This window comes from Trematomus bernacchii, unplaced genomic scaffold (assembly GCF_902827165.1).
Source record: "Trematomus bernacchii unplaced genomic scaffold, fTreBer1.1, whole genome shotgun sequence".
In the NCBI taxonomy this organism is placed as follows: domain Eukaryota; kingdom Metazoa; phylum Chordata; class Actinopteri; order Perciformes; family Nototheniidae; genus Trematomus; species Trematomus bernacchii.
In genome coordinates, this window is record NW_022987698.1 from 4,081,283 (window position 1) to 4,098,946 (window position 17,664).

Here is a 17,664-nt window from a genome sequence, read left to right on the forward strand (position 1 = left end):
ATACCACAGACCACTTCTCTTATTCTGAGCAAATGCACTATTTTCAGCCCCACCAACAACAACATGACATGGTCATTACATCTCCATCTTGGTGAATAAAGCTCAACAACAGCTGTATTTATTAAGGAAAAATAACAAGGCCAAATTCCTCAGCCAAGTTCTTGTATACTTTTCCAGGGAGGCAATAGTAAGAATGATAGTGTATTATAGTAAAAATAGTATATATTTGGATAATAATAAATTCAGATTTTCTTAAGAAAGTTTGTCAATGTAGGTATTTTACCTATTTGAATAGCATATTGTGAGTGTATTACAGTGTCTTATATATGCCTATTTTACCTAAGTAAAGGATTGCCTTTAATATGTAACTAGTGTACTATGAACAGAACCAAATATTGCACAGTAGAATGCGTATGTTCTATAAAGTATAAATAGTGATCAGTTATTAAATAGTTTAAAGGTTGAACCATGTCAAAGTTAAATACAATCAGATTAAAAAGATTAGGGAGTTTAGCTGTTAAATTACAGCAGCTAATGAGTCAGCACATTCAGATTTCTAAGTAAGGAAGTTTTCTGCAGTTTTCTTTAACTTACACATTGCAATTGGGCTATTGAGGTAGACAAAAAGATAACCAATTTTGAGCACAGGACTCCATACGAATAATGAGCCCCCTCTTCTGGCAGACATACCGAATTACATAAACAACAGCGTCAATGTTTTGTGAGTGGTCTATTCTCTCTCTATGATTTCATAATGTCAAAATACAAATCATGATTATTTATGGTGGAAATAATGTGGAAATGTGTCCCACTATTTTAGTACATTTCAAGATGTAGAGCATTTGATTTCTATTGATCTATTCATCAGCTGTGTCAAATAATAATACATTGTGAAGAGGATATTAAACAGTCAACATGTGCTTATTATCAGAAGGTAGGTAAATCTGTGACAGAGCTACTGGCTGTCTTATTTGGGTTCAAACCATCCAACACATTCTTATAATTTGCAGGGTGCCCTCCAGTGGCCAACATCTGTAACGACATTTATAATCCAACCACTTGCTCTTTTCTATAATAGCCGCGTTCACACCGGAGTACTTTTCACCGTACTTTTCGCGTTTAGTTCCGTGAGTACCCCTTATGTCGCGTTCACACCAAAAAATGTATTTCTCTCAGGTCAGTAGGCAACAGACTGTCTGTTTAGGGTGAACCTGACTAAAAGGTAATATATCCAAGCTCCATGAAGTCAGCCAAGATTTTTGAATCCATTGTTGTTATCAGGATGAGGATAAAATGATATCATAGTTATATCATTAGAAGTATTTTCACATAATGATACCAATGATATCTCTGAGTTTATTAACAGTAAGTGCTTGCGACTCTAACTGTGTTATTCCAGTGGCTCTTTTCAGTTATTGCACATCGCAAAATTGGGTCAAGTGTGTCGTTAATTTTTTATTTTAACTAAACTAAAAGGTTAAAAATAAAATGATTGTTCTGAACAATATAGTTGTCACATTAAGTGTTTCTATGTTACAACTAGAGGTGTATGTTTTACTTAGTTAAAAGCAATAGTTCAATGTCAAAACATTGAAATAGAATTATAAAATATTGCATAAAAAATGTCACTAAAATGTTAATAGTGATGCATAAAAGCAAATTGCTGGTAGTTGGTCAAGGTGGAACAATTTGAAAAATGTGGGTGGTTTAATTTTCTTTATTAATTTATTCTATGTATTTTAATGTTTTAATTTTTTTGTTGTACATATTATTCTATAAAGTAACCAAAGCTGTCAAGTTAATGTTGTGGAGTAAAAAGTATGATATCTCCCTCTGACTTGTAGTGGATAAGAAAATATTAAGAAGCAACTACCTTACATTTCTATTTTTAATTTTGTGGTGCGCTTGTTGTATATGTTTGTGCACACCGATTGTAACATCAGTAACACACAAGCTGGGAGAGCATGTTGTGCTCCTTATTAGAACTACTAACATATTTTACTTGAATCAAAGAAGCAATAGCCTGCCACAGCTTGGAAATAATCTGTTTGAAATAAAAGTCCTGCTTTAAAAATGTTTCAAAGTAATACTTCAAAAGTCTTTACAGTAACATTTTTGAAAAATGTTGTATACTAAATTAATGGATTATATTTTGTGATGCATAAGCATTTACTAAACATCTGCTGGTTGTTAAAGTGTGGCCAATTTTAAGTTTGATTTAATATATAATATTTTATATCAGTCATCTAATTCTGTAGAGTAACTACAGTTATCATAGTACAGTACTGTAGTAGAGTAAAATAACGTAGAATACATGGAAATGCGTGTATAGTAAATTAGCACATGTACGTCAACGTTGTTATAAATAGGCTACAGTAGCCTTAAGTAAAAGTACTTCATTAAAGGTACTTTCCACCACAGCCAACCATCGGACCTTTTAAGGTACACGGACTACTGCCATTAATAAGACATTCATGTTGCAGTCTGCTGCTGCTGCTGCTAATATTAGTTTGCACTGTGAAGCATCATTGAACAACCACTTGGATTGGAGTTTGAGGTTTGTGAAAAAATAAGTCACATTACTTTGACTTTAAAAAGTGACATTTTACTTTTTAAAGTCAAAGTAATGTGAATTATTTCCCTGGGAAGCTTAACAAGGAAACAAAAAACGGACCTAAATATGTGATTGCACACTCCCCGGCGCTGCCCCGTGTCCCATATCAAGCGCTCCTCGGTGCACCTGAACCGCCCCTCCACTATTTGACGTGGCTGAGGTCAGCTCGTGTCGTAGCACGCCGTGTACCTACCTGCTGCTGATATTAGGTCACCGCTCCGAACAGGGGACACACATGCGTTTAGTTTCTGTCTTCAACGCTCACTTGTAGTAGTCTGTCTCACTGCCGGAGTTGGAGGAGTTCATGATTACACTTTTATCCGATCTGTACCTTTGGGAGCAACTTGCTCCAACACCGGCAGAGCTCCGCACGGGGGAATGCACTTTAACAACGACACCTGCATCCGTAAACAAGCCAAAAAGAACAACACCGTTGTGTCAGCATGGAGGGCTTAAATGTTTCCAGTCTTTCGTCAAACCGTAGGCCGTCTGTTGGGGCTTGTTCAACCGAAAATGCTCCTGTTTTTGGAAAAGCCCCGTCCCAGGTGACCGTGAAAAGACAAGCGGTGAAGAGACACCACCACAAACACAACCTGAAACACAGGTACGAGTTTCTGGAGACCCTGGGGAAAGGAACCTACGGCAAAGTGAAGAAAGCCAAGGAAAGATCTGGGAGACTGGTAAGGACTGACTATGTTATTTAATTACAATTTGACATACTTGTTTTGATCCTCTACAGTCGGTATTGAAGTCTGTTCCTGTTCTGCGGCCCCATTAGCCATATGTTGTTTAGCGATAGAGAGCTGTAATGTTTGCACACATAATATGGATTTAAATTATTCAAGGCTGGCTTCCAGTTTCTCATTGTAAATAATTACAAACTAATAAAGGAGGTATGTTTGTGTCTGCTGCGGTTATTTGTAAGTTGACAAACCAGCTAATGTTTGCCCTCAGACTTCACTGTGTTTGTTTTAGGGGGGCTGCTCTTACTTTTCTCATAGTTTTTCTGAAAGCTGTGTCAAGTCCTTGCTTCTGATTAGATCACTGAATAAGATGTTTATTTTAATATTTGCTCAATTGTAACCCTTATACTAATCTTAACATTGTATTCTCACCAACTGTATCAGTGGATACCAAAACGTCTGGTTGACACTTTGTTTGTACTTTGCACTGTTAGTCCTTTGTTTGAACTAAAAGCAAATCATTAACCTCGTAATAATCATAATAATATAAAAATGAGAATAATAATAATTAAGTAGTGTAGCAGGTAGTAAGTAGTAAAATCAATATTTTCACATTTATGAAACCAGTTCACACATAGATGGTCCTGTGTGTGAGATAAACCTATGAAGAAGTTATTTGTGATGTACTAAAACGGATCGTTTGGAAACAAATCACTACGTGTGTGTAAGATCACCCTGGATCCTGTAATGCTGTCACTGCACAATAAGTCACCTCCTTTTGGCCCCTCTGGCATTAAGAGAATAAAGGAAAGGCGTTTCGTTGGAAAGGTTGTGTGACATTGTCTCAGCTATTTAAACAGGAAAGTTAGGTAACTTTTTGTGATAAAGCTGGATGGGGAAATTTTAAAGCAGTTTAGGTGAATTCCAGTTCCCTGGGACCTAAGGGGAAATGGGAGGAATTTAAAACAGACTTGACAGAGATAACCCTGAGGCACTGGGAGGAGTTGGCAAACACATGGAAATGCCTTTTTTTGTTGAAAGATAAAACAAATTCTATAGTGTATCCAAATTAGAACGTGTTTTACTTATTTCTTGCATCAGAAGTGCTTGTATTCTTAAATGTCTACAAGTGCATTACCTGTTTATGAATGATGGTAGACTAAACCTAAGTAACACTTCAGTACAATGCAATACAATTTAACTGCATATATAATGGACATAAAGAGCAAATGACCACCTTTCTAAAGTAGTTCCAACAAAAACGAATGACTTCTTGAAGGTTTACTGCACGGCTTCTGCTTTTTACCGCATTTGGTTTCACTAGTTATGCTTTATAAACAGGCAATCGAGTCTGCATAATACAATATGTTCTTCTATCAATAATCTACAATTTGTTAGATCGTATATTCTTGTTTCTATAGTGTAGTGTATGCAACAGGAAATGCAAATTATAGGCAAAGTATTTAAAACAAAAAGCACACCTATTTAACAACAAAAAGGCATAGTGACTCATCAAAAAAACCAAAACAGATACTTGGCCTGGAAATGAAGTCTCTTTGCCAGCAATTGGGCTCAGCTGACAGGTGATGTTTATGAGAAATACTCTGTGTTAAACGATCATGAGTGAAAGCGCTTAGAAGTCAAGGAAGTTAGAGTCAGGAATTCTCCCTTTGTACCTGCAGTAAACAAGTAGTGATACAGGTTCAGCCTTGTCTACCAACACAATCTCTGCTGTGACACGACTTCCCGCTACTGATGCACTTTGCTTTTATAGGATATAAGTTGGTGTCTGAAATTGATCCCTGAAGGCAGCTACCTTTTTATAGTCCTGCCTGAAACCTGTGTTCAAACATCAAAATACTGATTATCCCAAATGTATGTTTTGAATTCAGTACGGCTCAAACAGCAGTAAACATAGAACGGAGAAACATTCATCTGTGTTGTTTTTATCCACCTACCTTTTAGTATTGACAACACAATGGACAAAGATATGTAATTTGACACGGGGAGGGACACGGCACAAAGGATGGCTTCATCTTGCGTGCGTTGGCACTACAGCTGTTCCCATTATCTACATGCATGATTTGATTACATAACCCACTTAGGTTGGAGGTTTCAGCACACATCGCTGCGTGACATGTATTCTAAATGTGCATCTGTTACTTAACACTTTTTTAGGGTTTCACAAGGTATTTACAAATCTATTACTGAGGTTGAGGGCAAAGTCTCTTCTAAGTCTTCAGTGGCAACTAGCTAGTTTCAAACTAGTTGTTACTACATTTAAAATATTTTTTTAACAAATTAAGCAAGTAAATGCCTATGGAAAAATGTAAAGCAGTAGTGAGTAAATATGAAATGTAGGGCTGCAATAAATGATTGTCGTTATTAATTCTTGGTCTATAAAAATTCCCCAAAAACACAAATTCAAAGAAAATCGGCAAAATAAGAACCAGGAACTTGGATTATTTGCTAGGAAAATGGTATATGAATGATTAATCATCAGAATGTTTGTTGATAAGTTTCTCTCATTGGTTTCAGCTCTAATCCATAGTTTTGCCCAATAAAAGTATTCAACTGAAACCCAACTACTATTAATACTAGTTGTAGTAGGGGAAAGGATATATTACAATTAACTGCCAATGCTTTGTTAATTAAGGTATTTTATTTATGTGTGCATACATGGGCAAATGTGTATGTTTCAAAGTTAACTTATAATGTTAATGCAGTATTAGGTCAGTCGGAGATATTCACTAAAGGGTACGTAACTAACCCTAATGATTATTTTGGTTTATATTGAAATGGGCTTAGTTATTTCGGGAATATTCGTATTAATGTGAAATGCAATGTGTCGGGGGAGAGGTTACATTTTTATTTATTTTGCTCTTCGCTTTAAATGAATCATACATATCCACAAGCTAACACTAGCCTTTCCAGTTGGCTCAGTTTGCTATGCAACAGTTACACCTCAAATTGTTGTTCAAGTGCGAAGAATATGGGTTTATTCGTACAGGAACTCAAAGTTTTAGACCTCAGTGCCTATTGCGTGGAACATGCTGACCGTTACAAAGACTGCACACACAGGGATAACTGCACAGGGGTGTGAACTCATCATGAGTGGGAGTCCAGCCCGTCTGAAAGCTATGCAAACAAAAGAAGGAAACCACGGTTCCCAGAATCAGGGAGAAAGCTATGTGGTGTGGACACCGTGCTGACCCGGAGGAGCGCCGAGGTCAGACGGTGACTCATGACGGGAGACAGTTGTGTGTTGGGACTGATATGACAAGTCGCTACTTTACTCACTTCCCTCGTGTCTGTAGCCTCAGGGGTTTGAAAGGAGAGAAAACAAGGACACCCCACCACTGCTGCCCTCCTGGTGCCTCATGACACCCTTCAGCGTCGGGGTAGTCTGATGACGCACTCGGTGCACAGAGGAATCTCAGGCATCTGGGGTTCAAACACAACATAAAGACATACAGCCATGTCAAAAGCTCCCCAACAGATACTATTCAGATTTACATTTCTTTATGGGATAGTGGTGGTCTAATGGATAGTGAGTTCAAATCCCGCCAGGAACACCACCACTAGTGTGTCCTTGAGTAAGGCACTTAGTCCTTAGTTACTCCAGGGAGAATGTCCCTGTAATTGGTAATTGTAAGTCGCTTTGGATAAAAGCGTCAGCTAAATGTAATGTAATGTTATTCTTCTGTATGAGTCTCACAGACGTAACAGCAGACAATGGATTTCATTACAGCACACAATAGTTGACCCGGTGTTCCCTCTGCCTCGGTGGAAACGACATAGCAGAATTTACGGCTCACTGCCCATTGTTCCTCTCCCAAGAGGACATACCTCAGACGGAAGGCTAGTCTTATTGAAGGCAGAATGAATAGGAATTCTTAAAAAAACGAAACTATTGCCAAAATGGCAGACACGGCACCAAGAAAAACACTTCGGCAAGAATCTGGGGATACGATACGATTCAGGATTCAGGATTTAGGATTTACATTAAATATATTGAGATATTAAGCAAGCTGATATCATGCGACTGTGATTTTTTTTTTTTGGAAATAATTTTAAAGAAAAAGGTGTTTTATGCAATCAGAAGAGTGAGATTTGCATGTATGACAGTTTTACTGCAGTCTGAGCCGCTGTCTGCCATAAATATTTGCCTGAAATCTATTAGATATATGTATTGTTTTTAAGAGTGGATACAGCGTCCCAAAACATAATATCGCAATGCTTAAGTGTATTCTTCCAACTGTAAATTTGGATTAATTACCAATGAAACACACCCTTGTGCATTTCAGTATGCAGCCTCACTCGTCTGGTTTGACAAGTATCTCATTGAGGCTTATGTTGGCAAACCCTTAAAAATGATTATTGCTGTGTAACTAACACTACAAAGACGGTTTATTGTTTTTATGACTCCTCCAAAATTGTGCTCCGGCTACACTGTGTGTTAATGTTTACCATTATTCTGAAATTATTACTTGTGGCCACAGTGGCTGATGATTATTACACAGTGGCTTTTAAAGAAAATATTTGACTCTCCTAGAAAACTATAAAGCTGTCAAATGTTATTGAATATTCCCTGTAAGTAAAAGTAGATTCATTTTCTCTTTGTCTTTGTTCAGGTTGCCATAAAGTCGATCAGAAAGGAGAAGATCAAAGATGAGCAAGACCTGGTTCACATTCGCAGAGAAATTGAGATCATGTCCTCACTCTGCCACCCGCACATCATCACCATATATGAAGGTACAGTATGCAAAATGTGATGCTTTTTGTGTGTAGTTTCATCGTTTACATCGTGACTGAATCTCCAGCATGCAGCGTGAAAAGTGATACCTGAAAAGATTTCTCAAACAGTCTTTGTTTGAGATTCAGAGTTTGGTCACGCAAGTCTCTACGTTACATAAGGGTTTATACCCCGTCAGCGCTGCGGGATAATAATGTGCAGGCCTTGTGTCTTCCAGTGCCTCTCACGCCTGATCAGATAGTCATCATTCAGTGTTTGTCCACTTCAGTGCATGTTTGATTACAATACAATCATCATGGGGCCCTGTTTATCCTAATCAGAGGAGTGAAATAGGGGCTAAAGGAAGTTCTGTAGTTTGTTTTCAATGCGTCCTTAATTGAACATACAGTGTGTGTTTGTACTGATCAGTCCAGATCATTCAGTTCCATTAGGGTGATTAGTTGAGTATGAAATCCTAAATGAAAGGTGTTTTTTTTGTTTCAGTATTTGAGAACAAAGACAAAATTGTGATAGTGATGGAGTATGCCAGCCGGGGAGACCTGTACGACTACATCTGTGACAAGAGGAGCATCTCTGAGCGGGACGCCAGGAGCTTCTTCAGACAGATTGTATCTGCTGTGCACTACTGCCATCAGGTAGGGCAGTCTCTCATAATCCAATCATTTTATACAGAGCACATTGTTTTCTTTTACAGAAGATTTAATCATGGGACATTGGAATCAAGTTTTGAAAAACAAAATGTAGATATATTATCTATGGTATCTATCTCAGTTCCCTTCATGCGTGGCTGCTACAGTACGTCAAAGCTGATGACGCAGAGCCCCACTCAGACTAGCTGCTTCGCTCATTGTTTTCTTCCAGGGCAGTGGCACCCCCAAAGTTACATAATGGGCATTATTCAGTGTGCGCCTGCTGATCTGCACAGGGAGGCTGTGAGAATGATGCAGGGGGAAATTAACAGTTTGTCTGCTGAGAGCTAGCGTCAGGGCTAAAGGCCAACCGACCCAACACACACAACATGCATGGTCTGACACTCTTAATGAGGGTGTGATGGAACAGAAAGGCTACACACACACACACACACATATAATCAGTTGTGGTTTTTACAACACACTATATTTTATTGTAGCAGTTCAGCACTTTGCAGAGCTGTTACAGGTTTGCTAGACAGTATTTACAGAGTGAATTGCCCAGTCATATTTTGTGCTAACCATCTGTCTCATTTCACTTTTATTGAGTGCTGATGACGTCTCGTTAAATATTTAATTTTCCATGTTACTTTATACATTTATTGAACATAGCCATCTTTAAAAAAAAAAAAGGTTATATTATAGTAAACAAGATGAATTATAAAGTACTGCACACAATAGTTTCTTTATGACTGCATCTTAACAATTACTAAATGCTTCAAACATAATGTATCCGTTGCTACAAGCAGCAGAAGTAGTTGACCTGCATGTTCGAGAGCAACACGTTCAGGCTGTGCTCGAGTCAAAGGCATGCCCCCCTACAGAGCGGAGGACAATGAAGCACAGCTGATGTACCAGAAAAAAATCTCAGAAAAGAATGTGTTCTGTCCCAGTAATGACTGATCCTTTTATAGGAAAAAGACCACTTCCAGTAAACTGATGCATAATGGCCCGGGTGGAGACATTATCATTTAAAATGCAAAAAACTAATATCTTTATTTCCCCTCCCTCTCAGAATGGAATAGTACACCGAGACCTGAAACTGGAGAATATTTTACTAGATGGCAACGGCAACGTGAAGGTATGTTTATGGGACAAGTTCCAACCAACACAACTACACATTTACACACACAGGGCTCATGGGTATAAAAGTCTGCAGTGTTAGGTTATATAATCTGTGTTAGTTTAGATTATATATGACAGCAGATGGTGCTTTGTGTAAAGATATAAAGGACATGTGTAATATCCATAAACTGTAGGATAATATCTGACAGAATACTTTTGGCAAATTAATTACACACATTTTGTGTGGGTTGTTTGGGGAAGGAGGTAGAGCAAGAACAGAAGGAACATAAATTATTAATGTGCCACTGGATAATTAACACAATTTTATCAGGTGTAATATTGATAATCTATTAATACCACATTTTCTTCCTACTCTGATCTAATGAAAATACTATGTTTCTCAGGTTAATGTCTACTTCTTGTTCTCACAGATTGCAGACTTCGGCCTGTCCAACCTCTACCAGCGTGATGAGTTTCTCCAGACCTTCTGCGGCAGCCCTCTGTACGCCTCCCCGGAGATCGTCAATGGAAGGCCTTACCGTGGGCCGGAGGTGGACACCTGGTCTCTTGGTGTGCTGTTGTACACGATGGTTCACGGCACCATGCCATTTGATGGAAACAACCACAAGGCATTGGTCCAACAGATCAGCACTGGAAACTATCGTAAACCCACCAACCCCTCTGGTGAGTCTTTCATCTCAACTTTTTATTCTAGTCATGGTCTGGATTCAAATGGAAAGATTAACAGGTTTTTTTTTCTCTATTGCTCTTCCTCTCAGATGCATGTGGGCTTATACGTTGGATGCTAATGGTAAATCCAGAGCGCAGGGCCACAATAGAGGAGATTGCAGGACACTGGTGGCTTAACTGGGGCTACCAGCAGCCATTACTGGCCGAAACAAAGAGCAGTCCACTAGAGCAGACCCCTTCACCAGCCTCCCCCTCCACATCACACCCTGCTGGGCTGGCTAGCATTGCTAGTTGGCTGCGCCGTACATCAAGACCTTTGCTGGAGAATGGCTCCAAGATGCGCTGCCTGCTCCGCTCGCCGGGCGGGGGAGGGGATGTAGTCCGGCAGCGCTCTCTGCGAAGGTCACGAAAAGAAAACAATGTCTCCCAGACCATTCATGAAGTAAGCACAGACAGTCGCCCCTATAAGGGTATTTTAAAGAGGCGCAACAGTGTGAAACAGAAGGCCCTGAGTGAAGCCCCTGCTGTAAGTCCAGTGGAGCCTCAGAACATTTTGGGTGATGCTACAGCGGCTAATGCTCCTTCGGCTGCACTGCTGCCCCGCAAAGGTATCCTAAAGAAGCCCACCGAGCACGAGTCCGGGTACTACTCCTCCTCTCCTGACAACAGTGATTCTGGCTGGGCACCACAAACTAAAGAGTGCCCTTCAGCACCAACCCATAAGAAAGGCATTTTGAAGCGCAATGGAAAGTTCTCCTCCGGCAGGCTGCAGGAGTTTGGCTCTCTGGACCAGCTGGCAGCTTCTTTACCGTGCACAGGCGCCAGGTCGAGGCCGAGTGGCGCCATCAGCGAGGACAGTATTCTGTCTTCGGAGTCCTTTGACCAGCTGGATCTGCCAGACCATGTACGACATCCAGCACAAGTGGAAACACCAGCCAAGCCTAGCTTGAGAGGATGTGTGTCTGCTGACAACCTGCTGGATATCAAAGAAGACAGGATGCTGGGGGCCGGGCCACTGAGGCCCTGGAACTGCTACGAGGCTGGAGTGGCTGACAGTGCCTTTTCCATCACAGACTGCGATAATGTTACAGAGGCTTACAAGCAGGCCGTGGTTACACGAGGCTCTGCAGCAAGCTGAAGTCCAGTTATTATTGAAGAACACTGACTAAAGACTTGTTTTTCAGAAGTTTTGACTAACAGCTAACTACTGAATACTCAAAAGCCAAAGTGCATTAAGCGAAATCACTAGTAAATTGTAGTAATAATGATCAGCTAACTTCAGGGATTTGCACAGTACCAAAAACACAAGAGGTTTCTTGTTAAACATCCGATTGTATTGTATGGTGGTGGCCTGTAATTTGAGTAAAACAGGCTATAAATAACCAGATGGCACAGTATTTTATAAGAATGATGCTGCAGTTAAAAATGTCCATTTCAAAGAACCTCAGTGAAAGAAGCTGATGTGGGTCAAAAACTCTGGTCTACTACGTCAAAAAGCAACAGTGTGTTAAACACTTTGCTCAATGAAAATTGACATAAAAACTGACATTAACAGTCAGTGGTTGTTTGAATATTGCTTAAGCCACAGAGTAAGTGTATTTTATTGTCTACAGGACAGTTTGATAAAGTGTTTACAACTTAACAGCTGATAATCCGTGAACCTTAATTTTTCTTTTTAAAGCGATAATGACCAGATTTAATGCTAGGATGGGTATTTTACAGCTTTAACTGAGCTTTGGGTATGAGGAAAATGACATTTCATGGATACCAAAGATGAAATTTGCTATGTCATTGGACTTTTTTTGTTTGTCTTTATTCAAAGCAACATAAAAAAGTTCCAAGAGGAACGTTTGTTTGTAACAGGGACTTCAGCTCTCAAAGAGCATTTTCTTTTCTTGAAATTACTTGTTTCAAGTTTGGATAATACTTGAATGATAATCATGACGCATATGACTCACATTGAGCATAACCAGTTGAACCTGCTTTTTGCTCCTGAGCACAACAGCACAGGTCATTCACTCTGTGTGCAGGTGGCAGTTTCACAGGAAAGGTGGGGCTTACTTGAGTTTTTTTAAAGTTTTGCAGGTCACAAATTGAAATTCTGAAAATGGTGCCCCAGCTCTCTCGTCTATGCTGTGTACAATGTATAGCCCTTCAACTGAATGTTCAAGATCAGTCATGGAGCTCAGGTGTATGCATTTTAATTTTAAATATCTTGACACGAGAGGTGGTACAGTATTTCACAAAGCCGGATTAGAAGTGTATCCTTAAACTAATAAAGCGTTATGTTTCCAAATGTACAATCGTAAAATTGTGATTTATAAATGCTGATAAGGATCATTAAGTTTGAGACGTTATCTGGTTCCAACTCCTGCTTTATGAATAGCCTCCTGGTAATCCGAGAAAAAGTGTTTCTTTCTTTCTGTATGAAATGTCACGCTGCAAACTGCAGTTGCTTAATTGGATTGGCTTGCTGGGATTAAATTAGAACATAAACCCAGGCCTGGAACATTTCCGCACTCTATCACCCCATGGAAACCTGATGCATACAATGTATTTATCAGCTATAATTGAAGTATTAAGTTATTGTATAATAAGTTGCAGTACTCCGATGCTGCAAAGCCATGCTTTTGTTAAGGAACTGGAATGGTAAAATGTGTATATTTTCAGTTATTTTTTTCCAAAATAAGAATCTGATCAGGAATGTAAAGCCTATACAAATGTAAACTAGCAAATGCCTTATTTCAACTGGAAGTTATTGTCATTCATTTCTATTATGTCACAGAAATCTGAATATTTTATTCTTGAAGTGTGACACCGAGGAAGACGGGTCTAAAATGGTATCTTTCATATTTCTTGTACAATATATAAAGTGCGTTTGGGCATTTCATTACTGTTTATCTCTCCCCCTTGGCCCAGAAGTTGCAGGTTCTGTTAATATTATTTTCTTTAACAGTAACAAACCCTGTTTGCCAAAGTTACTGGACTTATCGTTTATATGACCGTGTGATATGCCATGCTGTTATGCCTGGGATGAGGAAATCAATAAAAAAATTGAGAACTTGAATGCTGGACATTGTTTTATGTGACCCACATGCAAATGTTTTGTTTTTTTTACAACATATTTTATGTTGCCGAATATTGATAAAAGCCACAAGGCAATTCAATACTGTGTTGAAACCATGCATAAAACATATTTTCAAAATCATTAGAACTGTCCAGATATGAAGATTTCATTACATTTTCAATTAATCAAGATTAATGCTAAATATATATTTGAAAAGTAGATATAACAAAAGCAATCTCAAACTCTAAAAGCTCTACATGTCGCAGAAGGAACTTGCAAAAAACTATGATAAAAGAGAAATGGCATTTAGAAACATTTATCTTGATATTTAGGCTATTTCTTCTACATGCACATGTACATGCATCTATAATTCATTTTAGCCAGTCATGTCAGGGAGGAGTGTTTGAGATGGATTTCCTGGGGAGATGTCACTGGTGTCAATACAGCATCCTGAAAGACAGCAGGGGTGTAGCTGATCTCTGAGCTGTTTGCTCCTGATCTGCTAACACTTGCCTGGAAACCAGAGGGTAGGCTGAGCTCCAACACACTGCCCAGTTGCTCATAGCAGAGGAGGACAGGGCTCTGTTCATGGTCAGGGACACAAGCATAAGTTCATCAGTGGGGCATGGACAGACTTTCTTTCTATGGATATTGACTAATAATCCATGTACATGATAACTGACTCTTCTAAACAAATTTCAAACATTTATTTGTATTTTTCCCAAAGACTGTTATCAGAGTGCTTTCTAAAATTATCACAAACATTCCCGACAATGTTGACAATAGGGCAAAGTCCCAAAAAATATTATCGACAAATGTCAGTTAAATATTACCCTTACCAGATCAATGACCAAAAGGTTGGCCAAAAACGTCATCACTGAATCAGAGGAGTCCGATAACTGTAGCCTCTGTGTGGCAATGCTCACACAGGCACATGCAACAGTGGAGGGAGAGAACACTGAAAACCTGCCGTCTGAGGAAAAGAGAGGGATATAATTTACCTTAAAATTAATCACACTTAATTTACTAATTATGATGGGCAATTGTTGTTCACTTGAAGTATTGTAGACTATTGCAGCAGGTGCTAAATAGGCAAGGCTAGCAGTTGACATTCAAACAGATGCCACCATTGTAGACACACCCTGATGGACAAAAACAGACATTTTCCAAAACCTAATTGCTTCAGGCAGGAGATACACTGAGACGAAGCATTAGATATTCAATCCTCGCTCAGACACCTTTTTAAAAGAGTTACATTGTCGGGAGCCAGGAATTGTCTTAATTGTATGCGCTGTAACATCATAGTTTGTCTAAAACAGCACTAAACTGAACGTATCCCTGTGACCTGCTGCCTCGGGCAGCACCACAGAGATTCGTGGGAAATCATCCAGCTGAATAGTTGGACGCTGGTCTTTAACAGCAGACAATACAGGATTACACAAACTCAGCTCTTTGTCTCCTAAATGAACTGCTGACACATCGTAATCAAAGTTATGGCTGCTTTGTGTCCATTGTCCACAGTGTGGAAAGACTTTTCTTTCACTGTTACATTAAACGCTCACTTCCATTTTTTTATCACTGATTGTATGACAAGGGATATAAAATCCTACTTTTATTGCTACAATAGCCTTATTATTGGGCACAGAAATAATTGAACAGAGAGATATTTATATATATATATATGGTAAAATACTTGCATCCACTGCGGATGCATATTCTCTTCTAGTGTACTTTATTAGGGAAAAAAGCATCTTGTGTTCGATAGGGAACTTACCAGTGACTGACAGAGCAATGTAGGAGTGAACATGCCTGCGCATGTTAGGAAAGTGGTGGGGCTGAACAAAGGGGAGAGCGTGCAGAACTGGCTCCAGGAAGTCAGAGGGTACCACAGACGCCAGACACCAGTCTAACCTGGACACGACTTCCACCTCCCACTGCTGAAACACACACACACACACACACACACACACACACACACACACACACACACACACACACACACACACACACACACACACACACACACACACACACACATACACACACATAAGACAAAGCTATGTCTAACATCTCAATTGTATATTTGGGTATCCAATGTCTTTGGCATAGGGCCTTTGATGATAATTGTGTTATCGACTTATCATATATCTTTCTATTTATCTGATTATTTGTTAAATTGAATCCCAAATCACTGAATATTATTATGAAAAGTTCATTGCTCTTTGAAAGAGTATACTTGCAGTATTATACCATGATATATTATGCTTATCACTGGCATACATTTGTTTTGAATGAAAGTAATAGTGTTTATAGGCTTTATTTCTAGGAAAATATATATCGTCCAACAAATGTAGTTATTCTGACAGGCCTATTTTGGATTTGGTTCCAATGACTGGTAGGCCTGAATATTTTTAAAACCCATAGCCCAAGCTAGCTACATTGCTACATTGCTTATGGGTACATGTACAGTAGATTGTATACAGTAGTGATAAGTCAACTACACAACGTTTAGGTATACTTACCAGGATGTCTGAAACTGAAATGGAGTTTTCTGTGTAGATGCAAAGCGTGCTGGCCGTCAGGTGGACAGTCTCTCTCATTTTGGAGGCCAGGAACATGCAAACAGACCCTAAAAGCTGCAGGTTGGACTTTTCAGTGGCGAAGCGGCTCAGGTAACAGTCCAGCAAATACACCGACAATGGGAACACCTCTTCTTCACATTTCTGCTCCTCACACACCTACAAAACACCCATATGTTGCTCTTAAAGTCAGCTACGAGAGATATATAGACTTTTTTTTATTGATTTGAGGATACAAACTCAGATATTCCTGATATAAATTACAAAATCTACGTCATCACTAATAACAATTTGAGATACACTTGAACTTTTCTGACTGATTTGCACACCTGAAACATCCAGACTGCCAGTATCCTCCGCATGTGGGGCTCGATGTCTGTCTGCACCTTGCCATAGGGCGGGGGCAGCGGGCAGCTCTTCTCTAAGGCCGTCAGGTTGTGCAGGGTTCTGGGATCGCAGGTCACGGGATGGTCGCTGCCAGCCCGGAGAACCACATCACACTCCGTATCACACGCATTTATATCTGTGGATCCACTTTGAAGCTGTCCATCCTCACAAAGTTCCATTCGACGAAGTTAAATACCGTGGAATTAAATATTGTATCTACTTTAAATTATTAAAAAGCCGATAAACTAGCTAGTTACCGTTTTAAGCTTTTAAGGTCTACCGTTAGCTAGCGATGCTAACTGTCCTGTAGCGTTCAAACTGTATCTCCTACCGCCTCGTTTTTAATGTTTCCTTCAATTTAGCATCAGTGGGATATAAATATACTCTTTTAAACCAATTTTAAATAAATGTCATCCTGGTTCATCGGAAAAATATGTTAATTTAATGGTGCGTTCGTGGCCCTCGGGATAATTTGAACCCCAAGAAGTTTGTAAACAGTCCAGACCCATAACGTTAACCTGACCGCACATTACGACAACATCAAAATCCCAGTTTTGTTTAGTTCAGAGAAGAGTTGTAAATTAGCATTACATTGAAATTTTCCTTTTGAGTTAGAAAAAGACACGAGTGTATTGGTATGTTCTATTTTTTTGGTATTGAAAGGCAAAAAGCAATTTATTTTCCGATTACTGTAAATCACCTAATTTGGGTTAAAGGTAGGGTAGGTAAATCACTTCAGAAACACTTTTTGTTATATTCCATAGAATGCTCTTAACATCCCGATAGCAATGTATACATTAAATGCTTTGACAATAAATATATACAAATATGTCATCTGTGGAAGCCGTAGCGCTGTAAAAATCAAGTCCAATTACTGCCTCGGCCCGTGGCAGTTAATTGGATGGCCTACCTGCAGCCTTCCATCTCGTGCACAAATTTATCTCGTGCCGTCATTGGTCATGTGCGCGTTCGTGTGTGTTGGAGGAGGGGCTCTGTAAGGAAGGGGCAGATCTTTTTCGGTTGTGTACTTTCAAATTCGAGCTTACTCGAGCTGGTTTTTCTCCTTTCTTACCTAACCTACCTTTAAAAAGTGGTCTTATATTAACATTATTTTTAAGGGTACACTTCATATTT

General features: G+C 39.3%; 2 protein-coding genes across 2 annotated transcripts; one reads left to right on the plus strand and one right to left on the minus strand.

Annotated features, from left to right (window-relative positions):
• Positions 1–2,777: 2,777 nt before the first annotated feature.
• Positions 2,778–13,564, plus strand: nuak2 (NUAK family, SNF1-like kinase, 2). Its single transcript, XM_034139593.1, has 6 exons — positions 2,778–3,294; positions 7,932–8,052; positions 8,537–8,688; positions 9,758–9,823; positions 10,239–10,491; positions 10,587–13,564. Exons 1-6 carry the CDS (start codon positions 3,058–3,060, stop codon positions 11,633–11,635), a joined length of 1,878 nt encoding a protein of 625 aa, XP_033995484.1. The 5' UTR covers positions 2,778–3,057; the 3' UTR covers positions 11,636–13,564.
• Positions 13,565–13,580: 16 nt separating this feature from the next.
• ccnd3 (cyclin D3) lies at positions 13,581–16,709 on the minus strand. The gene is made up of 5 exons (XM_034139612.1): positions 16,473–16,709; positions 16,087–16,302; positions 15,339–15,501; positions 14,404–14,537; positions 13,581–14,146 (listed from the first exon to the last, which is right to left on the minus strand). The coding sequence occupies exons 1-5, from the start codon at positions 16,707–16,709 to the stop codon at positions 13,949–13,951; spliced, it is 948 nt and encodes a 315-aa protein (XP_033995503.1). The 3' UTR covers positions 13,581–13,948.
• Between the last annotated feature and the right edge of the window lie 955 nt (positions 16,710–17,664).